At 51.2% G+C, this 27,422-nt stretch overlaps 1 protein-coding gene across 4 annotated transcripts; it reads left to right on the forward strand.

Annotated features, from left to right (window-relative positions):
* Nucleotides 1-614: 614 nt before the first annotated feature.
* Nucleotides 615-26,381, forward strand: LOC111838907 (cysteine-rich motor neuron 1 protein-like). Of its 4 annotated transcripts, XM_023802360.2 has the most exons (16): nt 615-997; nt 2,234-2,474; nt 4,940-5,101; nt 5,590-5,763; nt 11,096-11,338; nt 13,549-13,728; nt 15,165-15,368; nt 17,046-17,174; nt 17,435-17,588; nt 19,274-19,395; nt 20,584-20,802; nt 21,552-21,767; nt 22,321-22,542; nt 23,423-23,536; nt 23,902-24,080; nt 24,169-26,381. In XM_023802360.2, the coding sequence occupies exons 1-16, from the start codon at nt 962-964 to the stop codon at nt 24,358-24,360; spliced, it is 2,787 nt and encodes a 928-aa protein (XP_023658128.1). In that variant the 5' UTR covers nt 615-961; the 3' UTR covers nt 24,361-26,381. The 4 variants fall into 4 exon arrangements, with proteins under 4 accessions (XP_023658128.1, XP_023658130.1, XP_023658127.1 ...); XM_023802359.2 differs by lacking the exon at nt 615-997 and having other exon boundaries at nt 1,694-2,474; XM_023802362.2 differs by lacking the exons at nt 615-997; nt 13,549-13,728 and having other exon boundaries at nt 1,692-2,474.
* Nucleotides 26,382-27,422: the final 1,041 nt, after the last annotated feature.

Below are 27,422 nucleotides of genomic sequence, written 5' to 3' on the forward strand. Positions count from 1 at the left end.
AATCTGGGATAAACAAGGACCACAAACAAGCTTAATTTGCTTTCACCTAAAATTGGAAACTATCTGGTCCTAAATGAGCAAATGAATTGGTTCCAATAGTCACAAAGCATTAAAGGAGAACAGAGAGCTTTTGGTTTGCTGTTACTAAAAAGCAAACACAGACTTAACTTTGTTTACTACCAGTACTTAATTTGTAAATCAGAAGGTGCCGGAACACGAAGGGCATGAGAGCGGAGGGATAATGGGGCGGGCACCAGTCCCAGGATGCTGAAAACATGCTACATATTTTTAAGTATAATCTAAACGAATAAACTACACAAAATTGCTTGAAAATTAGGCTGCAAATTAAAATACTTACTTTATTTTTTATATATATTTTATGTTATTGGATCAACACCTTGCCCAAGAGGATTATGGGAAAAAATATCAGGCAGAGCTTTTTCAATGGTGAATCTCAAATGTCTGTAAATTGAACCAGAGAGCAGCCAGATCCCCGTAAATAGGTACTGGAACATAGACAGTCAAAAACAGAGAGGTCCTGGACTGTGCTCTGGCAGGATCCGGTACAATTTAAGCACTGGTAACTAAAATGTGTCTTGGTATCTGCTGGGCCAGTAAACAGCAGGCTAAATGAAAACCACTGGAGGTAAGTGAAACCACACTATTGGGTAGGACAGCTCCAACCAGAGCATTGACGTCCTAACAGTATGATGATCATCTAGTACTCCAAATCCCTTTATGGCCTACTCGAGACAAGACACAACCCAGCGATCCAGCGGTCTTCAGGGAAATGATCAGCCCAAGATGGTGCAGCTGGTGACTTGGGTGGAGCAAATCAAGGTCAGATATGGAGTCAAGGAGGCTCTTCATGGGCATCCAGCACTGGATATAGAGGATCGCAGAGGAATGTGGATCTACGGAGACCAAGTCAGGAAAGATCATACAGACGAGAGCTGATGAGATGGGACAGCAGATCTGGCAACAACACTTACAACAGGTCAGTTCTTTTCATGAAACCAGGTGATGATGTCATGATCCAGTAGGTAGTGGGTTTAAATTTCAATATGGGCAATACTCCACTAATCTTGAGCAAAATGTTTTCTTACACTGAATGGTTCCAGAAAATATATTCAGTTCTATGACTGGGTGAAAAAGAGTAATTCAGTTTGGACGATCAACCAAAAAACCAACATCTGTTTCTCAGGAGATGCACAAAATACACGCTGTGACTCGCTGGATCATGAGCTTTGCCTTGTTTTGACTCACAGATCCTGTGTCCCATGTAATTTGCTATGTTGTCTTTTTCTTGGGGGGGGGGGGGGGGTCCCTGGCACCAAAATGCCAGGATGGAAGATTATGTTTTAAGATTACTGCATTCTGGCTGGTTCTTGGTTCTTGGTTACTTCTCTATGTATTAAATACTTTAGTTTCTCCCCTGGTACTATCTGCATTTTTATCACCAAGAACGTTAAACAACAAGCAAGCACTATTTTATTTTCCGTGGTGTGCAAAATTTTAAGAAACAGCCGGCAAATCCCAGCAGGTGAGTTGTGATACTCGGATCTAAGGAATCTTGTCAGTTGGGCTGTAACGTTTTTTAAAAAAATCACAGGACGAACTCCCACCGTGGTCCACATGTGAGTGGACAGCGTTTGTGTCAGTCAGGGGAAAGGGGCGCCCCTAATTTCTCCATCCCATTAATGTCACTTTGGGTTTCAGATTGCAGACCGTTGCTTTAGAGAGAGTCGTCCGCTTCTCCTCCTCTCTCTCACACACATCACGGCAGGACGGACCGCGGACGCCGTAGATGTTCTGGGTCTTTCTGAACGTCACACAGAAAAGGCGGACATATCGGTCCCTTCCGTTTATCAAGATATTGGTGCGGTGACAAATGTTTTGAGTTTCACTGTACCGTTTTTTCCTGGTGACATTTCGGGTTCTATGTATTTTTGTAAATGCGTCTTTTCGGTGCGATTTTCACGTGCGATGCCTACCGCACAGGGGCTGATTTCTTCAAGAAGTGACGATAACTTTTTACTGTTTTATTTGGCCAGTCTGGGCAACTTTGGAGTGCAGGTCTCCAATGCGACAATTTCTTGAAAGAAAAAGAAAATCCTCCATTTGAAAAAAGAGACTGGAAATAATCACTTATTGCCCATAGCAAGCTCGCCGAAAAGTGATTATGAGGTACTTGATCGTGCTCTTGCTTTGCTCACTTTTGGTGCGAGTGCAGGTCGCTTACGAATGCACGCCATGTGATCTTCGGACATGTCCGGAGGAGCCCCCGCATACCTGCCCGGGCGGCCGGAACCTGGCGCTGGACCCGTGCGGATGCTGCGATCACTGCAGCCGCCTGCAATGGGAGTCCTGTGGCGGAACGGACTGGACCTTCGGCTACTGCGGCTTGGGACTGACCTGCGTAGCTGTTAATGGCACGACAAGTGTGGATCTTCCCATTGTTGGTATATGTAAAGGTTGGTGGTATCTCTCAAAATATACTCGTTTTAGTTAGACTTTAGAAATATACATTGCGATATCTTCACTGTAACTTGCACTAGTTCCGTTTATCTTGTTTTGTGTACATACGACTTTAGTAGATTCATCGCATGTACATTAAATTTGCATTTCCAGCGAACTGTCAAAAATTTCCATTCCGATTTTAAAGAGAATTATTGTGCAAGAACTGCACGTGCAAGTGTGAATAAGCGCTTAAAGGGGCATTTCCCTGCCAAATCACCGCGTGTGCCAGCTGACCCCCAAATAATTTGATTAAGCCCCTACGGGCTGCTGCTGCGAGCGACGTGAACGGAGCCCCGTCAGTCTCGTACAGCCGCCTCTGCCCCATCTGCAAGCGCGACGATGGCTTTGGCTGATGCACGGATCCATTTCAATGCCCCGGTGAACTGAGCTTAACAAATATTGCCCACATTTTTATTTAACTTAAAAAAAAAAACCAAATATTTTAATTAACACGACTAAGATGTATAACACAAAAATGGCAAATTCAATTGTGCAACATGGTCTGCATTAGTTCCTGGAACAATCTGACCGTGTTTAACGACTTCTACTCTCCTGTGATGTGGTTGCACAACTGAATGAGTTACTGAGCCGTTTCTGCTTCGTCACGGGGGGGGGTCCTCCCCAGCATTGCCAAAGTTGTGCCAGTACTTAGTTTTTTCCCCCCAGCCTGACACTGATACTATAGGATTTCTAGCTATGTATATTGGGGTTAAGGTTAAGATTCCAGCTTAGTGTTTCTTACTTTTTGAAATACACTCCAGGGGCTGTGAGAAAGACAGAGGTGAGGTTGGCTGTGACCCTTTCTCACGCCTGACCTCACCTGGGATGTGTCCAACTCTAAACAAGCTGATTGCGTGTGACTGAACTCACAGGAGGTGAGAGAAAACAGCCCCCCCCCCCCCCCCCCCCCAAAAAAAGGCGGTTCCCATGTTACGCTGCTTTTCCATGTCATCAATTCCTGCTTATCCTGGTGGGGGGGAAGGGGGGCGTTCAAAATCCTGATTAAGCTTTGTTTATGAAGTCAAGGCAACACTAATCCTCTGGACTTTTTCACCTACCCCTCCCACACTCTTCAAATGAACAGCTTTTAATTTGTTATGGATTTAATGGCCTCGGGCTCATTAATCTATGGCTTCAAACCCAGAGCGTATAAAAGGAGGCCTCTGGCAAGGTGATGTCAGCTCATCAAACAGGCAGGTTTTTGGGGATGAGGGGACGACGTGGGCAGTGCGGGGGGAACCTGGTCTATCATCTCCTACATAATCTATGAATAGCCAAAAGGGATTAGTGCCATAATTAGGTGCCTGAAGGAAGGTGCCTCTGATTCTGTGCACTTGCTTGAGGTATGAGGCACCTTTCCTCTGGGGTGGTCTCGTACCTTCCCCTCGGAGTGGGGAAGTTGGACCAGCAGGACCACCGTGCCCTGGGGGAGGGGCTCACTGCCTGCGCTGTCCTTTCTATGGTGGTGGTTCTCATTACAGTACGCCCGCTCCAGATTCCCAGCTCCACAGCTGGCTTTCCTTCAAAGCTAAAGTCCACATGGAGTTGCATCCTGTCCACTCTGCACTGACCCCAGGGAATCCCCCCCGCATTGGCATCTGGCTGCGGGTCGGTGCACAGCTCTGCCCGCCCCGGTCACCCCCACACGCATGGCGGTATCTCGCTCAGGTTTCAGTGTCTTCCTTTTTAGTGCACTGTCAGGAAGGGCCCCGAAAAGCCTCTTGGCACTGTGACGGGCGGGGGGGGCTCGGTTCACTTGCCTTCAGCCCAAGGTCAGCTGATAGCTGGGCTGCCCCCCTCATCCGGAGAGCCTGGAAAAGAGGCAAAAGTAGGACCTTTTGTTGGGAAAGGAAGACTTGGAGTCGTGGTCACAGGAGACAAGGAAGCGACTAGGGGATCCATCTCGGGGCTTTGATTTGGCCAACCCAAGTTCATCCCCATTCAGTTAATATTCCCCCCCCCCCCTCACTGCTTTGGCATCACCCCATATTGTTTCACTCTGAATCTCCTTCGGAGCTGCGAGGCACCTTGAGAACTTTCCGAAGCTTCCTACTAGGGCGGTACGATATCACATCATGATACGTGAAATATCTGCGAGTGACACTGTGTATATACAACAAAGACCTGAAATAAATGACCTGAAATAAACTATAGCCAAACAGAACATTTTATCCGGTTGCCGGTGTGTCGTGAGTTGTATCAACTAACACCAAGCAGTACCGACAGATGCAATGTGCACAACATATCAGCATGTTTGTCTGGGTGGCATTCCGGGGGCTGACATTGAAACAGTGAGAGCCCCCCCAGACCCTGTTGAAAAAGAATGACAGATTTACCAGAGGTTCTCTCATTTGTCAAGGTGCGATGTGTCTGGGTGTCACTTCACTGGCTTGAACGCTCGTCGTTTCTCTTTTTCCAGAGCTCCCAGACAGGCCCGAGGCAGGGCTGGAGGATGAACGCTGCCCCCTACAGACAGGCTGCAACACCATGGGTGGCCAGTGCTCCTGTGACAGTCAGCGCACCTGCATCAACACCTTCACGTACCCCAACATGGAGGCGTGCCTCCAGGCCACAGGGACAGGTGAGGCATCCGCAGGTCACGGGCAGGGCTATCCAGTGATTGTGAACGACTGACATCGGCGACGTTACACAAGGACAGCAATGCGTCGAGGGCCACCAGACAGTGACTGGATGCCACTCTGAGCTGTGGGCAGTGTTGGGGAAGTTTGTCACAAAAGTAATCTATTACAGACCGGTGGAAAGTTCAGGTCCTGAAAGTGCAAATCCAAACCAAGGTTTTGTTTCAACCAACCAGTTGAGTATTTAGAGTCACAGTCACAGAGTACTCAACTGGTTGGTTGAAACAAAACCTTGGTCTGGATTTGTACTTTCTGGACCTGAACTTTCCACCTCTGTCTGTAATGGATTACTTCTGTGAGTAACGTCCTTACTCAGTTTTACCCCAAACGGCTATAATACCAGCGGTCTTGGGCAGAGAGGGGATCTCAGGAAAGGCACGGCACCCTCCATACCTGGAACGGCATTAACACGCGCGACCATCTCTCCCAGTCCCTGATCCAACGGCCCAACCGTACGGAGAGGAGAGTCACCACGAGGGGACGCCCCCCCCTGTCTGCGTCTTCTCCGGCTGCAACCTGACGGCAGACGGCTGCGTCTGCGACACGCACGGTTGCCAGGGCCGCTTCTCCTATGCCAACCTCAGCCAGTGCCAGGCAGCCGCAGGTAAACCCCGTGCCACACGGAGGCCGCGGAGACGCTGTGCCCGTTCTGACCGCCGCTGTCTGTCGCTTGAGCAGGGAAATGAACACAAGGGAACATGATTGATTTGAACCATTTATAAAATATAAACACACGGATCTGATTACTAGAGCAGACACCAGGAGTGGGGGGGGTTTGTTTTAATGTAGCCTGCCAATTCTCCCTTCTCACGCCCCCCCCTTCCCCATTGGCTTGCTCATGATCGGCGCTGGGTAGACAGGAGGATCGCGTATCCCACCTTTATAGACGCACTGAACACGGCAGGATGGGGGGGGGTGCTCTGCACTCCATAAATGAGAGTCTTGACAACACGAGTCCCAGCCCTTACTTTCAGTTGCTTCTGCTTCAGATTGAATTGCCATTATGCAACTTTTTTAACACAACCTCATTCAGTATTAACAAGCTACATCTACTACATGTTAACAGCTGATTGGCGCTCACGTTGCATTTTTGCAAAGCGCAGGTTGCTTCAGATGCACGCTGACTGCCATCCGCACCCCTCTGCCGATGACTTAAGCGATGAGACAGACGGAGCGTGTTCCGGGTCATGGCTCGCGGTCGCCCTGTTTGTACTGGATTGCATTGTGACCATTAGCGGGCGGGGAGCTGATCTCAGGACCCATGGTTTCCTGCGAATCCTCTCAGAAATGTCAGTCAGCTTTTTTCTGCATTTCCTGCGTCACGCCGTGCCCTGGCAAAGGGCGACAGGCCACCGTTCATTGTTGCATCCTGCAGTTTGGACCTGGTCTCGCGACTCGGTCTCGCTTAGGGTTCCAGCATTTTTCTGTCACTAATTCCCAGCTGCCTTGAAGGCCCATCTGTTATTGATCTCCAACATGGGACGTACTCATGTGTGCAAGTGGGACGTACCTGTTTCGCCACCTAGCCTAAAATGGACATCTGTCCCTGCCTTCCCTGGGCGAGGGGGGCTATGTTTTGCACTGGGACGTGGTGCTAATGGGTGTCGCTGGCTCCCTGTGCTGGGATTGGGTGATAAGACTCTGCCCTCAAGGCACCGGTGGACAGGAAGCAGGATACAAGCTAAGGGTGCATGATAAGTAGCTTGTGTCAAGTGCAGGAAGTGGCCAAAAGGCATAAAGTCTGCTCTCAGTTACATAATAAGGCCTGATTTCATGGCTCTGATTCATGGCAGCGGCACAAACCTCCCCCACAGAGTGACTTTACATTTGTTTATGTCAGTGGTTCCCAACCCAGTCCACGGAGACCCACAGACGGTCCACATTTTTGCTCCCTCCCAGCTCTCATGGACTGTCTGGCAGGGAGTTGAGAGGGAGCAAAAACATGGACCGTCTGCAGGTAGACTGTAAAGCTACTTTACTTAAAGCTTTCACCAATAATGTGTTATAGATACCTTCATAATGCATTTTAATGGTCGGTATAGGCATTAAGGATGCTTTGTACTGCATTATAGAGGTATCTACACTACATTATAGATGAGAGCTTCATAAAGCATTCATAATGCATAATAAACATGGCTATAATGCTCTGATGAATATTTATAGCCATGTTTATAATGTGTCATGAATCTGTTCATAGATTCTTATGGACATGGGAAAAGTTACTCTGTTATTTTATTTTGGCAGCTTTAAGGTAAACGTCACACAGATATCAGTTAGCATTTGAAGCGTTTTCAATCTCCTTGCTGCTACTGGAGCGAATCAGCATTGTGCCTCTGCCAGGATGCGGCTTTTATCTCCATGAAAAGCCCTGACTTGGCGATTGCCTTCCTGCTCTAGTCCAAGGATGGGCAGGTGTTACCAGGCTGAAGATGCAAGCTGGACGGGGAGCGCTGGCACCACGGCCGGACTGGGTCACTCCTAGAGGCTGTTGGGCCAGACAGTTGACCCACGGCCAGCAAAACCTTCATCGCCCCTTTTATCCTTTCCGTTTCTGGCCCGATGGCTTCCCCAGGGCTTCTGGTCCGTCAGCGGCCTCTAACGGCATCTCCGCTCCCTGACGTCACTCTTATCCTGCTATTTCCCCCGAGCCTCTTGCGTACTGGGCCAGCAAATCTGCTGCCGGCACATGGCGATCTCAGACGGACGGTCCGGCAGCCCGTGGGCTGCGCTCTTATGCAAGACACGGAGCGAGAGCTCTCTGTGGGGGTCTGACTCTCTGAGGGGACAGTGAGCCTTTTTACGAGGGGCCCCCGGTGGGACGGAGCAGCTGCGGCTCGCTTTATGCCATGAGGCCCCGACCCAGAAAGCCAGGGAGATGCTTTCCGGAATTTAACCACCTCTGGCGCGCTTTTCCCAGCAAGGACGTCGCTTCCTCGCGCTTCCTCTGGAGTTATGCTTCCCGGGACGACAGCGGGCCGTTACAAGTGCGGTTCTGGGATCTCTATTTCGTCAGGCAGACTAATTCCAAACATAGCAGAGAAGAAAACCTGTAGTAAAATTATTGTACCACACAGGCGCCCCTTCTATCTCTGTCACGCAGTACACACTCTTTGCCACCGGGGGCGTTTTGGTTTGACAGGTCCATCATGTACGTGATGGATAGCGAGGCATGAACGGTGCAGGTTGTAATGTAAGCCGGGAGCCTCTTGGCGTGTCTGCCGTGGTGGGGTGGATGCATGGCGTGGTAATCGGACATGAAACGTTCGCCATGCAGACAAGGGTATCCCACTGATATCCTGTTGGCTTGTCGAATCGTGCGTCTTCGTCAGAGCGGCACTGCGTAGTACATGCTTACTCCCGGCGCGCCGAAAGGCCAGCATCTCTTACCCACTTTCTCTGGCCCGATCTCGCCGGAGGGGGAGGGGCGGGGGTGCAGACTACGGCTCCGCCACAAACGTCTCTCCCCGATGCCAAGCAACGAGGCCGTCCTCCTCGGAGTGCGCAGCGCGTGGCTGGGAGTTCGTCCTGGGTGTCCTGGCAACTCCCCCCCCCATAGAGCGGTGGGAGGGGTGCAGCACTGCACGTCCGTTTACAGGCTAGCCGCCTCGCACGGCGAACAATGAGTTTTCATCTTTTTTTTGGGGGGGGGGGCTCTTTGTGAGTCCTGCTGCCAGTGGACATGCCTTCTGATTTATGGCTGCCCTCAAGCCGCCGTCCCCGTGCGCAGGGAGTGTATAAAACCTGCGGACCTACCCAGCGCCGCCCGGGACCACTGCACTGAGCCCGCTTTGTTCTGCACTGACTTGTTTCCAGAGTCGGCCAGCGAACAGAACACGCATTGTGTGCTTTTTTCCGTGAGTAAACTTGGCCTGTCAACACAGCCTCCTCTGCCTACGGGAGAGCGGCGCGGCGGCCGAAGACTGCGCTCCTTGTGCCCTGGGACGGAAAAAAAAGCAGGCATTTACAAAGAGGTGTTTCTCTTTCATGAATGAGCTTCTGAGTCGGCTGAAATATGCATTGTTCAGACCCGCCCCTTCTGTGGCAATAAGCTAATTTCCGCATCCCTCCCCCTGCCCTGAGCGAAGTGTGAAGTGTGACTGGCTGGGTGCTGTGTCATATTTCAGCGGTCGGAGAGGAGGACAGTCGGGCCTTTCTGCAGCTCGTCTGCGTTGCGCATGCCCGGGGGGGGGCCTTTATGTGGCGGCGCCTGCGCAGGCTGCTGCCATGCACCACTGCGTCGATCCTGCGCCCGCTGATGCGCCAGTCGTTTGTGCAGTGAGAAATACAAACACGCACTAGAGGAATCCAGCTGGTGGGGGGCGGCGGGGGAGGGGCCGTTGGCCGTGCCGATTCCACTGCCCCCCGTCGTGTCGCTGTCATTATCCCCCCCCCACGAGTCTTACTTCGGACGCCCCAGGTCCTGGAAGCCAAACAGGCCACCCGAATGTCCTCCAATGATCTGCATTTCATCAGCGTGCCCTGCAAAGGCCCCTTACAGCTGACCACTCTGTACCCATGTGGGGGGGGGGGATGGCTCATGCTGCCACTGGTCATGCGGATACTTCCAGAACTTTTCCAGAGGTGCCGTGCCAACTCCGGGGAACTCGCCCCGTTTGCAAGGATCCTTCAGCTATATCAGATCGACAGGCCGGACGCCGGACCTCATTCTGGGGGTAAAAACAGACCACTACAGGCCTCAAGTTAACGTTTATTTAACTTAAGTGCAGGAATGAAGCCAGCAGCAGTTAAAAAGCCTTTTTCCTGCATTAATATGTGGGATATTTTTCCTATATGACACTATTGAGTGACTACAGTAAGCGTCTGTCAATGTAGGCTTTGTGAGAACCAGTAAAGTAAGGCATGCAGTACCTACACCTCAACGTTTGTCTGTTTTATTCACGGGGTAAAACCCAAAATGTCCTCCTTCAATCTTCGTCGACTCCGCCGGATGTTTTCCCCAGCCAAAGGCCACTCGCAGGCCCCTTCACCTTTCGTTTACGTGTGACGGTCCAGGAGAATGGCTTCAAGCCAGTCCGGGGCTCTAAAAATAAAAAGGAAGATTGTGCTAAGTCCATGGTGGGGGGGGGGGGGGTGCAGGGGTGGTAGACATGCTGCTGGACAGCACTGCTTTCCCATCTGGTAACCCCCCCCCTCCCGCCGGGTCCACTTACGAGGTCTCGGATGTCTCGGTTTGGGGTACATCCTGCAGCAGCATCGAGTTGCATCGGGGAACCACTAGAGTGTGGTGGGAAGGACACGGCTTGGCCGCGCTTCAGGGACGCCCTGCTCATCTGCCGCTCATTACGCAAGTCATGCTCCTGAGCCGAGAGCGTAAGCGCCGGTGGGGGGTCCCCGGGGGCTCTTAGCTGTGCACCATTTGTGCTCCACTGTCCTCTACAGTGTCTTTCGCCGCCTCTCCCAAATTCCCTGGAAGTCGTAATACTGCTCAGCCAGTGACGGCTTTGGGACACTTCGGCATGCAGCCGCAGCCCCGGCTTGTGAGGCGCCGACTGCGGCTGCCCGTTGTGCCGGTGGAGGGGCTCTGGGCTCTGCTGTTTCTGACCCTCATCCAAAATACACCCCGGAGCCCGCAGTGCCCCCTCGCTGGGGTAGGAGTGCGATTTTCTTGGCCCAGACAGAGGAGCTGAGAAACAGCTCTTTCTGTGTTCGCTGACGTTTCGAACCAATAGAGCCAAAAAAACAACAATTCGGTTGGAGCTGGTATTAAAGTGCCATGAAACTTAAGTGGTGTTTGGATTTGGATCGGGCCCGAATTCGGGATGTCCTCCATCGCTGATCAGTCATGCTCACTGCCACAGTCTTGACCTCTCCGCAGGTCTGTAACGTCTGTGGAGGCTGTGCCCGCGAGTCCCCACATAGCAGCTACGAGATCCTGGAGCGTTTCCACATACCGGTTCTCTTGTGTTCCCTTACAGAGGAGCTGAGGTGTGCAGGGGTCACCTGCTCGACACCAGAGCCGCCGGACTGCCCCGCCGACTCGGTGCTGAGTAAGAGCTACACGCCCCCTACTGGCTGCTGCCCCACAGCGCTCCCCGTGTGCACCTGTGACTTCGGGGCGTGCCTGAAGCCTGAGTGCCCCAGCGGGCAACAGCTGGCACTGCTGAGGGAAGCCGCGGGCGAGCCGGGAGACTGCTGCAGCGTCTACGAGTGCCAGAGAGGTAAAGATCTTGGGGCTTGGTGTTTTATTGCACCCGATCGCTCAGAGCTGTCAATCAGTGGAGCCGTTAATGCTCCAAGCTGCCTGATAACCAAGGAACGCAGAGCCTATATACTCACTGGTCCAGCATTCCTGCACAAGATGTCTGCAACCGACTGCTAAGAGGCTTCAGGCTCTTATCACGCTGTGGACGTGAAAGCCGGCACGGGCACATCTCACGGGGTGGGGGGGGGGTTTGCGCATAGAGGGGTGTGGGCAGGCAGGGCCTAACTGTTCTCTTTGTGACCAAAGAAAATATTTGCCGTTTAGCTAGCGGCGTAGATTCACATTCCGGCCCATCCGCGCTCGTAAATGTGTGCCGCCCCGTGGAATTAATCGCCAAACGAGTGCAGTGAGCAGGAAAGTGCTCCGTCTATGGACGCAGTGAACAGAAGTGCACTGTCAGACAATTCCTGTCTGCTCACAAGACTCGGAGGGAGAGCTGCAGCAGCTTGTGGATGGGAATGTTTTTCATGTGCCGTGGGCTGAGGGGACGAGGGCAAAAGGGCCGGCTGGGGCCGGGGGGGGGGGGCAGGGGATCAGCGCTCTGATAACAAGCTTCCGCCTCTCTGAGCCTCACCTTTGTCTGGCCCCCGCGTGGCTGCACCCCCGTCAGACGGGAGGCAGAGGAGAGTGGGGGCAGGCAAACGCCAGTCCCCACTAGCCAAAAACGGAGGAGACCGCCAGTGTGATAGCATCACAGGTTCACTTTAACCTTCCTTCTCTGTCAACGAATTTGCTACTTAATTAAGGTTTTGGTGGGGGGGGTTAAGGAAACAAAAAGCCAATGATGATGGATGATGTTTGCTTTCCATGAGTGTGGACGGATTGCACAAAATTTCAGTGGCACTGCCAATGTGATCACGAGTAGGAGACCCCAGCACTAGGCTGGGTCGTCCGGCGAGAATTAAACCTCAGCTTTGATCCACCCACTTATGGAAAAGAAATACAATCCCATTACAAATGACTGTTTATACTTTTCATCTGCATTTTTTCCTGTAGTTTAATAATATCAGGACAGTTATCTCTGATTAGGAGGTGGGCCAGGCTCTGTAATGCTTCATCAATGCCGTTAAAGCCCCCAAATTAAACTTAAAAAGCCACGAACATGTTTGGAATCACATCCCTGTGCCAAGAGTAATTTTTTTCCAGGGATTAACATGACTAAATACCACGGAAATTATGGCATCCCGTCATGTGACTTCCTAATATGCGCGGCACGTTGACTAAGCTGCCCATTCCCTTTGGTTCCGATCCAGCGGGGCGCTCCTGTCACTTTCCCCGCCTGTCAATCGGACGGCGAGCAGACGTGCTCCGCCCTCCACCTGGTTCACGTTAGGTCGGTTGCTCCTGGTCAGCAGATGGTCCTTCTTGAGCCAGACTGGAATACTGGCACATCTGTCACCCCTGGCAACCGGGAAGTCGTAGGCGCAGCAGGGATCGGGCCGGCCAAGATCTCCTGGCTGAGATAAGCTCTTCCCATACCTTCCTGCCCCCAGAATCCACCCACCCCTTTCCCCGGGGAAGTTAAGGATGCGGTCATGTTCCACGGCCCCGTGTTGACCTCAAACACGGAGCAGACACTGGAATCTGGGGAGGTTTGGCCGCGTGGGCGTCCCGATAATGAGATCTGAAAGGCTACCCGTCCTACCACTGCGATGGAAATTGTTACGTTGTCCGCAAACCCGTCCCTTAGGGTTACTGTTGATGCTACTGCCGTCAGCCCCGACTCCAGCCCCTGCATCTGTAGACCGTCTCCCCCCCCCCCACCCCCGCAGCTCACTGGCCGTAGCACAAACCAGCGTTCTCTTGCTCGATGTGTTGGCTGCGGGGTTCAGTGTCTTTAGGCATCAGCGGCCCCTCCGGAGTGCTTTAAACACCTTATACTGGTAGCTGAAAGTCACACACAAATTTGCCACCGTTACTCAAGCGTAAGGACTTGGCTCACAGGAAGTGCAGCAGGAATGGGTTGGCGCCCCATCCTGGGTTATTCCCTGCCTGGCACCTGTAGCTTCTGGGATACGATGGATGGATGGATGGATGGATGGATGGATGGATGGATGTGCGGCAGGTACCATTCTCGCTGAGGCTGGCTGTTTAGCTTGATATTAGATTCCTAAGACCCAAACTTCCACCATTTTGACATGAGTCATTGCCTGTTCCGGTCCGCAGGGTCTCCGAAGTGCATCCACAAAGGGAAGGAGTTTTCCGACGGGGAGGGATACCGCATGGACCCGTGCTGGCTGTGTCAGTGTCGAGGGGGCATCTCCTTCTGCTCCAAAGCGGAGTGTGCAAAGCTGCAGTGCGACAACTTCTACATACCCGAGGGAGAATGCTGCCCGGTCTGCATAGGTACAGCCGTGCCTTCTGCTGCGTGACCGGCTCAGCGTACAGGGCTCTGAGGCACTGGCCGGGCGCTTTGGCATGGCCTGCCAGTTGCGGATTGGCTTCACCCATACTGCTTCCTGGGAATGATGGACGGCACTCTGTAACCCCTCCAGCTGTGGATCTCCTCCCACACCACAGAGGAGCCCTAACAAATCAGAGGCCGGGACATCTGCCTGCAAAGGGCCGATGTCGCAATCGACGGCCTCGTCTAGGATGCGGTTTCGCGAGGAGTCATTACGACTGGGGTTTAGATAAATGCCGTGCGGCTTGGCCCCCGGTTCCTCTGGGCCGGGCGATTCCAGAAGCCGCCTCGCTGCTCTCTGCCGGGGACGCAGACGGAGGTCTGGCGGTCGCACCGCGAGCTGGACCTTCAAGGCCTGCTCCTCTTTACGGGGGGCTACAGGCTTCGGCCCCAGCTGAGTTTGCGATCGTTAAGTTTCTGCACATAAAAGGGCACCCATATTAACGAACAGTAACATTTTTTACGGGCGAACTGGAGATCATGCAGCACGGCGCTGCTTCCCTAATTGGTGCTGAAGCTTCGCACGTGATCAGGCCGTAAAATATATAGAGCGCAGGTAGGAAGGCTGACCTGACTGGGGTTCGACTGGAGCGTTTGACAGCAGCACGTCAGGCTGCCTGAAGCTGCGTCTCGTCTTAATCCACGACAAACTTCGCAGGCAGGCTAGGGGCAAGGCGGATCACGTTAAAACCACCGACTTTACATAGATGTCAACCCACTCGTGCTTATATATTCTGGGGTAGGGGGGCTCGGGTATTTATGGGCCTGACCATTGACCCGCCGCTGGTTGCTGTGAAGTGGGGGGGTAGGATGGCTGAGCTTGAGGCCCTTTCTTGAATGAAAGGGAGAGCGAGAATGGCACCGCACCCCCCCCCCCTCCCCCGGAGGTAATAGCACACAGATGGGCTGGAGCACGAACAATCTACACCCCCCCCCCCCTCACCCGGCATCTCTAATCATTCTCTGCCCAACACTGTTGATATTATGAATCATACACGAGGCATTCCCTTGTGACACTCGTGCTCAAACATATGTGATTGTGTTTTCCTGTAAGCGAAGGCCCTATTTCCAGTGCTCAGAAATGAATCAGGTGGGTCTTCGATGCCCAAGTATTTACTCACACAGTGGACGCCAATCTGCATGATGTCATTTCCTGCTGTGAGCGACATTATCCCTGTAGGTGCTGGGTGTACGTTCTAAAATACGCTTCTGGGAAAGCCAGAGCAGATATTTACGGGGAACTGAAAGCTAAGAACCGAAAGTTAGGCTGGCAGAGCAGATGATGATAATTTGCACGGGTAGGTGTGTGTGTGTGTGTGTGGATGGGCACGTGTGTCTGTGTCTGTGCCCGCCGACGCCCCCTGCTGTCTCACCGCAGACGTGGAGCTGCTGTCTGCGGAGAGCAGGGAAGCCAGCTGCTGGGTGAATGGGAGGCTGCGGCTGCATGAGGAGCAGTGGAAGGAGGATGACTGCACCTTCTGCCAGTGTGTGGACGGCGAGAGGCACTGCACCGCCATGGCCTGCAAGCAGAGCTGCCGGAGGCCACTGCGCATCCCTGGGGAGTGCTGCCCCTTCTGTGAGGGTGAGTGACCCCCCCCCCCCAACTGCCTCACAGGGGGTTTTCCTCAACTCAAAAGCACATGGTAACAAATATGGAGAAATGAAAAGTGAAACTTATTTTCTAATCCTAATCCACAAGATTAGTGTTTCTCAACCCAGTCCTGAAGGACCCCCCCCCAGACAGTCCACATTTTTGCTCCTTCCAAGCTCCCAGCCAATCAAGAACAGCGAATGTCTGGTACATATGTGCTGGGAGCTGGGAGAGACCAAAAATGTGGACTGTCTGGGGATCCTTCAGGACTGGGTTCAGAGACACCTGAGATGACCTACACGCACACACACACGCACACACACACGCACACACACGCACGCATGTCAGGTATACCTATCCTTATGGGGCCCGCTCATTCACGTCTATGGGAAAAATGCTAACGCTAACTATGACAACCATAAACATAATTAACCAAGCAAAATACAAGAGTTTTTGCATTTTTCAAAGCAGTTACCGATTTTTATAAAATATAAACCGGATATTTATCATGTTATGGGGAAATTGTGTCCCCATAAGGAAAGGTATACCCGCTCACACACACACACACACACACACACACACACACACACACACACACACACACACTGCCAGTCATCTGGAGGGCATCTTTCCTGCTCTTTTCCTTCCTCCCCCAGCACAGCTGGAGCCCATAATTAACCTCTAAGTACCTAAACAGTGCCCTGTTGCGTAGGAAGTCAGACAGGTACCGCTCGCATCCCCGGGGGACCTCCGCTGTGATGCCGCTGTGAGTCTGGAAGGAGAGCTTGATGTGCGGAGCAGCTTAAAAGGCTTTAATTCAGCCGGTTGACTTCATTGCCCCCGTGGGCAGCCTCTGCGGAGAGCTCTGCGGTCTGCGTTTGATCAGGATGCTTCGGGCTGAGCGGCTGGCCGGTTTAAGAAGACCGCTGTGGTCAGGTGGTCACACACAGGGCCAGAGCGAGGCTGGGTGAAGCTAGCAAATCAAAATCTGCTGTATGCAGACAGCTTTGGCCGGACCTCCTATGGCGGCTCATTAGCATATAAAGAACTGTAATGGGCACACCCTGTGTTCCGCCTCATTAGTTACAGTTCATTAAGCATCCGTCCGGCCAGCGGCAGGGGGGCCCGGTGTCCTGTGATTAAGGAATACCCCCCCCACTGGCTACCTGATCACTACGGGGTGGGGGCCTTAATGCTTGTTTTAGATCTGGGCTCTCTCCCTGCAGGCAGCCGTTCAGACGACACAAACACAGCCGCTCATCAAAGGCGAGAGATGATGGGAGTCTTTCTCACTACAAAAATAAATAATGGATGCCTGCACTTAACTTTAATTGCAGTTTTGGTCTAGGAGGGAAGATTAGGCCAATGGCGGCTTTGGGGTCTCGCCACACGGTAGCTAATGGCAGCAGCTGCTCTTGCTGCAGCAGGTGGCTCCGGTGACACCTCGGAGAACCGTGCCCCCGCGGTGACGTCTCGGAGAACCGTGCCCCCGCGGTGACGTCTCGGAGAACCGTGCCCCCGCGGTGACGTCTCGGAGAACCGTGCCCCCGCGGTGACGCCTCGGAGAACCGTGCCCCCGCGGTGACGCCTCGGAGAACCGTGCCCCCGCGGTGACGCCTCGGAGAACCGTGTCCCCGCGGTGACGCCTCGGCGACTGTGTCCCCGCAGAGCCCTCCTTTGAGACAGTGAGTCCCCTCCTGTGCCCACCCCTGGAGAACTGCTCCCTGACGACCAGCGACTGCCCCCGCGGCTTCCTGCAGGACAACAACGGCTGCCTGCTCTGCCATTGCGTGAACAGTAAGAGGCCCCTCCCCCTCACAAACACCATTTATAACCAAGAAAAACACTAAACTTCTCATCTAACCCCAAACCAAACGTCACACACTCTGCAGCATCCAATACCACAGTGTACAATAGCATGCAATAAAAAACCCCCCAAAAAAAAAACCAGAAAGACCCTTCTCTGTATCAGAAGCACCCTGTAATTTTTAAACCACATTCAGCACAGCTCCACACTGGATTAGAACCGCAGTCTCAGTACTGACCTCTTTCTTCAGTCCCCATATGTCCAGACCTGATCACATCCTGCTCCCTGCACTGTCCCTTCGGCTACAAGAAGGACGATTCCGGCTGTAAAGTGTGTGAATGCACCCCCCAGCCGATCAAGTGCCGCCTGCTGACGTGCAGCAAGAGCTGCCCCTACGGATACGTGTAAGTCCCACGACCACGGGCCGTCATGGTGGAGTGATGCTAAGGGTCCAGACATTTCCAGCACAGTAACAGCGGGAACACTGGGAACACTGGGAGTCTTGTTCCTAGTTAAAAGGGTTGGGAGATTGCCAGGTTCAGGTCCGGTTGATGCCCGACGGGCAGCACCGCTGTGGGCCTGCAGTACCGCCAGGTGGGCTTAAATTCTGATCCGGCAGGCCATGCATGTCTCTCCCCCCCCCCAATCCCCCTAAGTACAGGAAACATGTGGAAGTTCCTGATGGCAGCCCCCCCTTTACATAAATCATCTAATAGTAGAAAAACGTGGTTAATAAAGGTGTTTGCCCAAATGTGGTTTTTGGAGGGGGGTGGGTTTCCATTTAATGTTTAAAATGAGGACCAGGAACTTGGAACCCACCAGACAGCTTTCCATTCTGGGTGGGGGGGGGCTCTCAGCTCTCCTCATGGCCGTCTATGTGTTCCGATTCTGATTATGTTTGGCTCCATATTTGTTTAATTAAATTTTTTTCCCACTTTCTGGGTCTGACAATTGCCTGAAGCTGAATCCTTTGACAGCGGTGGGGGGGGGGGGGGGCGTTATGCTGCTAAGTGGGTTTCAGAGCTTTCACTACCCACGTGTATCGGTGTATTTTAACAGGAGTTTTACTTAAACGTGTGCAGTGGCTGTCAGTACACTGGCCTGGATCTCCCACTGGCGGAGCTCTGGCTGTGAAGGACCAGCCCCAGACACGGGGGGGGGTCCCGCTTTGGGAAAAATCCAAAATGAAGCACCAAAATAGCCTCTGAATGGCCTTACTGAACATCCCATGGAGGGGGGGGGATGGGAGGGCAGAGGCTGCTGCAGCTCATCTTAGCTCATGGTGTTAATGCATGGAGAGCAAGAGCGAGACCCCAAGGGCACGTGGACGTATCGCGCTCTCCGCTGGCAGAGTGTCTGCTGCCCCCCCCCGGGACAAACCTCTGGCTGTCATTACCGGATCCTGCTTGTTTCACTTTCCTGGCCAGCTCCCCCCACCCTGTGCCGCCCCCCGTACATGTTGCCCGTACATGTGATTACTCACAGCCCCCCCCCCCCCGGCCTCTGCTGCGATTGCTTATTCACAAACGAGCCATGAGCTCATACTTAATTGGAAGCATGTCCGTTTCTACCTTAATCGCCTGGCGGGATTAACAAAGGGCCCGGCCCGCCTCGGCCATTCCTGTTCCGTGCCACGGCTGCGGAGGGGCTTCCCCCGTTAACGACCCCGGTCTGATTGGGGGTGCTGAGAGGAGGACTGCGGTAGGTGTGTTAATGTGAAAATCGGCGCCCCTTTTCGGCGGTTGTGGCACGCGTTAAAGGAGGCATTTACCCCAGTCAGGCACTGGCCACTTGCATTGCTGGTGTTGTCCGAGGCCCCCGGGGAGCAGTAGGGGAGTAAAGGTGCACATGTAAGAATGGGGGCCCTGTGGTGCTGGACTGCGCCCGCCGACGGGATCTCTCTCATTTTAGGGTCCCGCTTTTTTCCGCTCTCTTCAAAGACAGCTCGTATATTTCGCAGAAAACGGAAACAGATGCCCACCGCGCTAATGCTGCCCATCTGGTTCTAGAGTGCCGTGTGTGCGAGTCTCAGTGGTCGGCCCCCTTCCCACAATGCACCGCCGGACTGACGTCCGCATGTGCCCCGCAGGAGGAACAAGCATGGCTGCGAGATGTGCCGCTGTGTGAAATGTCCACCCTTCACCTGTGACAAGAGCTGCAGCGATGGCTACCAGCAGAGCAAGAAGGGCTGCTCCCTCTGCATGTGCAAAGGTGGGAAGAGGCCTCTCATGGATATTCATCAGGGCCGTGGACAGGCCTGCCTTCCATGCTCAGTAACAAGGACACTACAGCATATAGAGCGCAGGGGGCGGGAATTCCTGTTTTGAGGAACAGGAAATTCCGTCTGTCTGCTTTTACACACCAAAGGGTGTGCTTTTGTCCAACAAAACAACATTGCTGAGAAATCTAAATGTTTGTGAATTCCAAAGGTTTATCTGGGACACATGCTATGCAGTTGTTTACCGACTGTTTCAGTTCTGCCAGGACCCGACCGTGTAATTACATTTCAATAAGTAATTTTGTGATTTAAATTATTTTTACTGTTCCAAATTTATTTGCCATGTTTATACTTTTATTAGCGTTCTAAATATTTCAGTGTTTTTCTCTCCTCCGCAAGCAGCCTCTCCCATGACAACAACCCCACCCCATGAAACACAAACATATCTCAGAAATATCGCCGAAATTTATTTTTGAAGACTTCAGATCTGAAAGTTGCGCCCCCTCGAAATATTTAAAGATCAGGAAATTACTTTTTTCTGTTTGCTCAGTATAAATCTGGGTAAAGGCAGGGGAAGTAAACAGAGATCTCTTTCTCAGGCTCAGAAAAGGCCGTGTTATTTTGAACCGTGTGCTTCTGGCACTCGTGCTGGTCGAAGGATTGGAAACACAGAAGGCGGCTTAATTGTTACCTGTTTTGGGACGCTGAGCGCATTAATTCAATCTCTGACCGTTATTATTCACTTTTCCATGCACTACATGTGAAAAACAGAAGGAAATGATTAAGCTTTATGTCTCCCTACACAGTAGTTATGCTAAGCTCGAATTAGAGCGGTTTTTTTATGAAGGAATATGCGCTGTGAATCCTACCGTTTGTCAGCTTAAAGTGTGACTGGCTCGCAGAGGACATCTGGACCTGTTTTTTCTTATGATCATCCTGTGCTGTGAAAGGATCCCCATTATTTAGTCACAACCAGCCACTCTACAGTCCTGCTTTGGCACGAGCCGCTCAGGTCTGGTCGTCACGGTAATGGTTCAGCTGCTTCCTTCCTGGAAGCATTAATCGACGTGGCTTCCAGGACCTCAGCGCATTTCACGTGCCTCGTTTTTCATGGAGGTTAATCGGTGCCATGAGTCTGTTCTCCTCGCCCCTGTGAAAACGCTCATTTGTGTGCCTTTCAGAGACCAGACGTGTGCCGAGCACCACGACCCCGGCTCCGGCTCCGCACTACTGCTTCACGGCCAGCGGGCAGCGTTACAAGGATGGCGAGAGTTGGTACGACGGCTGCCGCGACTGTTACTGCCACGGCGGGCGTGAGATGTGCGTGCTGATCACCTGTCCCGTGCCCAGCTGCCCGCAGCCTGTGGTCAGGCCAGACCTGTGCTGCCCCACCTGTGAAGGTACTGGCTGGCAGAAACATGATGTGGTCCCGGGGCTGAGGTCATGTCGGATGGCAGAGCTCTCTTCCAAAAACATGTGCCGCGCCGGTCAAAAGTTTGGACACACCTACCCATTAAGGTTTATGTGGACTTTTCTCTACATTTTAAAGTAATACAAAGACATCAAAACTATAAAATAGCATATATGGAATTAAAATTAATTTGTTATGGGGGCAGGTCTGTGGTTCCCAGTTCAAATCCCTGGGTCAGCAGCGTGATACCATCATTGGGCCCTTGAGCAAGGCCATTAACCCCAGTTGCTCCAGGGACTGGCTGACCCTAATTTCTCCTCTACTCCAGTTTCATGAGGTGGCCTCCTGGGATGCTTTTCCAGCTCTCCTGCAGGAGGTCCCACATGTATGCTGAGCTCTCATTGGCCACTTTTTCTTCACACTCTTGCCAAACTCCTTCAAAACCATTTCTGCTGTGTTTAGGTCAGGTGACCAGGTCATGTGATGAGACAGTATCAGTCTCCTTTGTAGGCGGCTTGGCATGTCCACACTTTTGACTGGAACTGTATGGAAAGCACATCACATGCAGCTGCTAGAGGCTATTGGCCAGTTTATCATAAATGAAAGTTCTGTTTGTCTGTATGTGAGCACTCACACCCCCAGAGCCAATCTGGCCCTCGGCCCACAGTCCTTCAGGCCACCTCGCCTCTGCTGTACCTGTGCCTGTTGCTGACGGGCTGCATGGATCCCATATTGCAGATGAGTCGGGCAGCGGGCAGCCCGAGGGGACGGACCTGGTGGTGTGCCAAGCCCCCGGGGGGGACTTCTACGTGGAAGGGGAGACCTGGAAGCTGGACGGATGCACACATTGTACCTGCAGGAGGGGGCGGGTTCTGTGCGAGACCGAGGTGTGTCCTCCTGCTCTGTGCCAGGCCCCGGCCAGGAACAAGGACACTTGCTGCTACGTGTGTCCAGGTACTGAGATGCTTCCTTCCTGCCCTCCTGCTCTCTTCCCTGCCCTGACTGCTTTTATCCAGCACAGATAATTGATGGTTACCTCATTCCATGGGCACCAGATGACAGACCGGGTCCTCAGAGATAAACCGAAAGTGCTTCAGAGATTAGGCTTTTTCACGTCAGTTGTAGGTCATCTCTGGAAGGAATCTCTCTGGAATGAATCTCAGCAGAACATTCTCAGTCCCTCAGTGGAGAAAAGCCCTGTTTTTAGGCCTCACACAAGCCCATAAATGGACCAGCCCAAACTGGCTGGTCTTTTACGTGGGGGCTGTCGACAGAGAATCACATGTGGAACCCAGAGTCTGTTGGCTACGCATGGTTCCACTCTTGCAATGCACTCTGACAGTTTGCCCCCCCCAACACAGAAAATGAGAACCGCATGGCAGCCCATGGACCTCCAGCTCAGACCATGAGCTTCTCACTACCCATGTTCCTGCCCCACACAAAAAGCACTGTGACTGAGTGGTGTTAAGTTTTGATTTCATGTTCATGTAATCTCCTGTATATACAGAAGACCAGCTCAAGCCTCTCCTCCCAGTCAACGGCAGCCAATCGGGGTACTGCATCTCCAGCGAGGGGGATATCCTACTGGCTGGCGATTCCTGGAAGGTCAACCCCTGCACCAGCTGTACCTGCAACAATGGCACCATCCAGTGCTTCTCACACCGGTGTCCGCCAGCCAACTGCAGGGTGCCCGTGCTCCTCAAGGGCCAGTGCTGCCCACACTGCCTGGGTAAAAGAACCACCAACCGCCTCCTTATACAGCAATGCTTGAAAACACAGAGGGGGGGGGGGAGGATTTACAGTTTCCCGACCACGTGGTCTAGGTCACCACCTACATGCCTCAGCCAGGTGATCAAGGGCTTTATAATTAAATCACGGGTAAAAATCAGACATGCAGGAGGGGGAAGGGGACAAAACAGCGGACTGGCGACGACAGGACTGCGATCCGCTGCAGCGAAGTACCAAAGTCAGACCCAGCTCTATTAATAGGTGCAGTTTAGCATCAGCTAAGGTACTAAACATAAACCATGAAGCACTAAGTTAGACCAGAGGGGAAGCTTAGTTTCCAAAAACCTGAGGATAGCTAACCTCAGCGTAAACTAGACTGCGGAGCCTCCTCCAAACACCACAAGCCCGGTCAAAAAAACGGGGAGGCCAGTTGGTGAAAACATTACAAGGATCGTGTTAAATAACAACACGACAGTCAGCAAACATTTTCGGCCATTTCACTCCAGTCATTTTAAGGGGCTTTTTCACACCCTATATATAAACTTGTAGACATCCCAGCAACATTCATCTCACCATCAGACGGATTAACACCACATATGGCAGCAAAGATCACAATCCGAAATATATCATGTCGGTTGCAGAGGGCAAAGCTACAGCAGAGACTCTTCCCCTGTGCGTAATGGCATGAGAAAAAAACCATAGAGCATCTGGGAAGCTTGAGGAAATATTAAGCTGATGCTTGTTAGCAGTTAATAAAACACCTTCTCAAATCTGGTCAGCCATCTTAAGCGGGAGACAGGATCCAGTGTGACGTTGAAGTTCTGGTGGACATTTGTGACTGTTTACTTTGGGTTTTGTTTCTTGTTCTTGTGGTTTTGAAGATATGAGGACGACCAGTGCTCCGCTATTGGTGTCCACGATGGTGCCCGAGCAGAATACGATAGTGCTGTCAGAGGGCGGCACCAGCCAGCCGCCGCTTGTCGTCATAGTAACCAGTAAGATGTGATCACATGCATCGCTCATTCACACCCCCTCTTGTTTCCTTGGTTCTAAATGAATGTTTTGATATTTGATGCCAAGGGTCATTTCGTAACATCTAATTTTGCAAGAATTGTGCTGTTTGTCTTGGTGGTTGCTGAACGCATATAATCATCCCCCGAAAAATGCAGTGGTGAGAAGCCAAGCATATGCAGTCCCTTGACATCATGGCACTGGAATTAGCTCCTTATAGCCTCAGCAGTAATAAGCCATGTTTTACTTTCGCTTAACCCTAGGAGAATATAATGCAATCACAGATCCAACGGGGTGCTGCACTAAGTTTTGGTGGAACTGGCTCTAGTTGTATTTTGCTGTACTACAGCTGGAAGCAGCCTTGGTGAAGACTTCCCCAACCAGACAGAAGTTGCTCTGATCTACCAGTCCATGGCTTGGATCCTGGCTGGCCTCCTCCTGGCCGTCGTGATCTTCCTCATTGTGGCACTCCTGGTCAACAAGAAGAAGAAGTGGGTGCAGATGCCATGCTACAGCACGCCAAAAAAGGTAAGGGGGGCCGGTATGCATGTGGCATTGCTGTGAGAGACTGAGGCTCCCCCAGAGACACAGCGTCTCTACTGCACCTTCATTCCAGACGGTGATCCTGAAGAAGCACGTGAACAAAAGCCCTGCGTACATGGAGCCATCCAAAGAGAACAAGTTCCAGGCTATGAAGATCTCCGACTACGGGATGAACTTTTCGCCAGAGGCAGGGTCCCCGTGTGGGGACAGGCTGAGCATCCCACGAGCAAAGCTCTTCTACGGACACGGCGAGCTGCTGCGCTAGGCCCTGTCTGCACTTCCCGGGGAGCTACAAGGATATCTTCACGCAATGACCACAGAAAACAAAGAGAGAGACACAGGCCATGAATTACGATGAAATATTATTGGACACTGGCTTGCAGTAAGAGGCTGATCGTTTGGAAAAACAGCTTTTTGAGAGTGAAGCCTTCACCGGATTGCGTCTTGCGGTGGAAAGTTGACTGACAAGTTTAGAGATGGAACTGGGAGCCACTCTGATTGAAAAGAGGACCTATTGTTTTTGAGACTGGATAAAAGCTACCACACAACTTTTCTTAGCTGACATAAGAAATGGAAACTGGAGGTTAATGAAATATATATAAAGATTTAGGAAATTGGGCTTCCACATCTTATTTTTCTGAGGTATATTTATGTATATTTTCTTTTGTTTTTTGTATTATTCTTAGTCAATTTGGCTGTTGTTGTAGACACTGCAGGTTGGCCAATCTCAAAGCTGTGAACATTTGCCTTACCATTCCCTGTCAGCTCATGAAGCAAGGTCTTCCTGATTCGACAAGAGGTAGCTCCATGTTTAGGGATGTAAACACTGGACCTGCAGAATGTCAGGATGAACACGCCCTGCACATGTACATCTCAGATATTTTGGAATCCTGCTTGCAGGTTCTCGAAGGTCCTACAGTAAGTTGTTTCAAGTTTAAGTTCAACTTCAACATCTTTCCTCTTCACTGAGAGTGACTTGTTTTGTGCTGGAGCTGTTTATCTCATTATATTGCCAATCCATTTAACTGTCCATCAACATCAATGAACAGAGGAAACAGGAAACCGGACACAGCCTGTAGCCAAGAGAAGATGCACAAACCCTGGCAGAAAGTGTCGGGCATTTTTGTGAGGTGACTTTCCTAAGGACAGATGACGTGCCTTAAGGTTATTCCCAGAGCTGTTCATGTGGAAGACTTTAAAAGAATGTACTTTTGTAATCCTGGCGAAAACAGAAAATACCAACTTTATTTATTTACATTTGCAATTCAGTTATTCTGTCAAAATTCACACTCCATCTGTTTAGGACAAGCATGTTCTGTCTGGTGTCCGTTTTAGTACAAAACGTTTTTTTCGGTTTAGTGAGTAAAAATTAGCATAGAAGGGAAACCCCCGCAGTGCATAGTCCCCCGAGTGGCACGCTGTCCCGACCTCAGAGACGCCCAAAACATACCCTGCAGATTATTTATAAATGAAATGCGTTATATAAGACCGTAAAAGACAGCAAGGCTCTAAACCACAGTTTTAGTTTTGATTTCGTCACAAGTCATAAATTTGCGATTCGGCGTCTTTGGCGAGTCCGTCTCTAGCTCCCAAAATCAAAAAGAAAAGCTTTATGGATTTGTTTTCGCCGCAGAAGCACGCTACTGTATAAATGCTGAGGGGGTAACGGGGATGCATCGGCAACGTAACGCGAGATGCACATGCGGTATTAAAATATACCAACATCAGAAATGTCAGTATTGCAAAAAAGGAGGCGGTGCGACCAACAAAGACAGCGAGCTTTAAAAGAAGCGAAAACACTGCTTTTGCATTTTGTAATTTCTAAGTGTAAAAAGGTAGATGAAAGTAGCTGACAGAGTACCTTATTTATTTTTTCACGTAGTGTTATTTATTACTAAACAGTTCTTTAAGAAAGCCTCTTTGCCCAGTTTTCGCGGTGGCAGCAGCTGCTATACATATTAAATATTATATTAGATATTAAAAACCATCTCCAACTCTTCTCTGCCTTATTTATTTTCTCAGTGGCAAACAGCAAAATCCTCAGATTTTGAATTGTACCACTGACATATTTTCTTGGAAAAGGTATCGAACAGCTTGGGAGGGTTTCTACATGAGATTTGTGTAATGATTGAAAGTTTGAGTTAATGTTCCTTCTGCAGTGAGCTGCCTGAAACAGCTGGGGGTTTAAACAGATGGTGAAATGTTGTTCAAGCTCTTTGCTCTCCTGCAGATAGTTGTGTGAATATTTTGTTTATAACAAAATAAAAAATGACAACCTTTACTCTATATATGCCCAGCTGTTAAAGTTCTTAATGTGTTATTTTTCCACACTCTAACAGTTAAAAGTCGCAGTTAACCAACTTTGTTTTTCTTAGGCTTGGATTCTGTGAACACACACACACACACCGACCTGTATTCATATTTTTGTGATGTCATTTCTATGGGCAAAACCCTGATCCCAGCAATGAACCTTAACCCTTACCCTACCCATTTTTAGTTTTTTGATTGCAGTCATGGATTTTTATAAAATTGAATTTCCCCTCAAAAATGGTCCCCACAACGTCAAAATAACAGGTTTTTAATCACACACTCACACACACACACACACACAGCTGCCAAGACACCTTTCCTGAACAGTGAGACACATCCCTCTCGCACCGGGCCCTCTCTTTCATTTAGATTTTACAGGCTGTGAAACACACAGTATTATATCCTGTCACTCATGTATATCTTCTTCCTTTAAGTGGCTGAGCAGCTGCCTGTCGTTAGAACCCCCCCCCCGCACATGTTCGAGTTGCTTTCATTGGTCAAACACTGAACATACAGGGGGATACTGACTAGAGGATATTGGCTTCTAGCAGCTCCGATTGGTTCCTGAAAGTGCCACACTGGGCACAGTCATTAACCATAAGGAAATTGAGTTTGCATCCCTGTGATACTTGGTCTTTAATAACCAATCCCATGAAGCTGAAGGCTACACGGCCCCTGTCTTCCACACAGGATACCAGGCAGCCACTGGTGCTCTCTGCCAGCCGCCTTCAGGAGTACCTCTAAGAGGCAGAGACGCCTTCAGGAGTACCTCTTTAAGAGGCAGAGACGCCTTCAGGAGTACCTCTAAGAGGCAGAGACGCCTTCAGGAGTACCTCTTTAAGAGGCAGAGACGCCTTCAGGAGTACCTCTTTAAGAGGCAGAGACGCCTTCAGGAGTACCTCTAAGAGGCAGAGACGCCTTCAGGAGTACCTCTTTAAGAGGCAGAGACGCCTTCAGGAGTACCTCTTTAAGAGGCAGAGACGCCTTCAGGAGTACCTCTTTAAGAGGCAGAGACGC

This window comes from Paramormyrops kingsleyae, chromosome 14 (genome assembly GCF_048594095.1).
Source record: "Paramormyrops kingsleyae isolate MSU_618 chromosome 14, PKINGS_0.4, whole genome shotgun sequence".
NCBI lineage: Eukaryota > Metazoa > Chordata > Actinopteri > Osteoglossiformes > Mormyridae > Paramormyrops > Paramormyrops kingsleyae.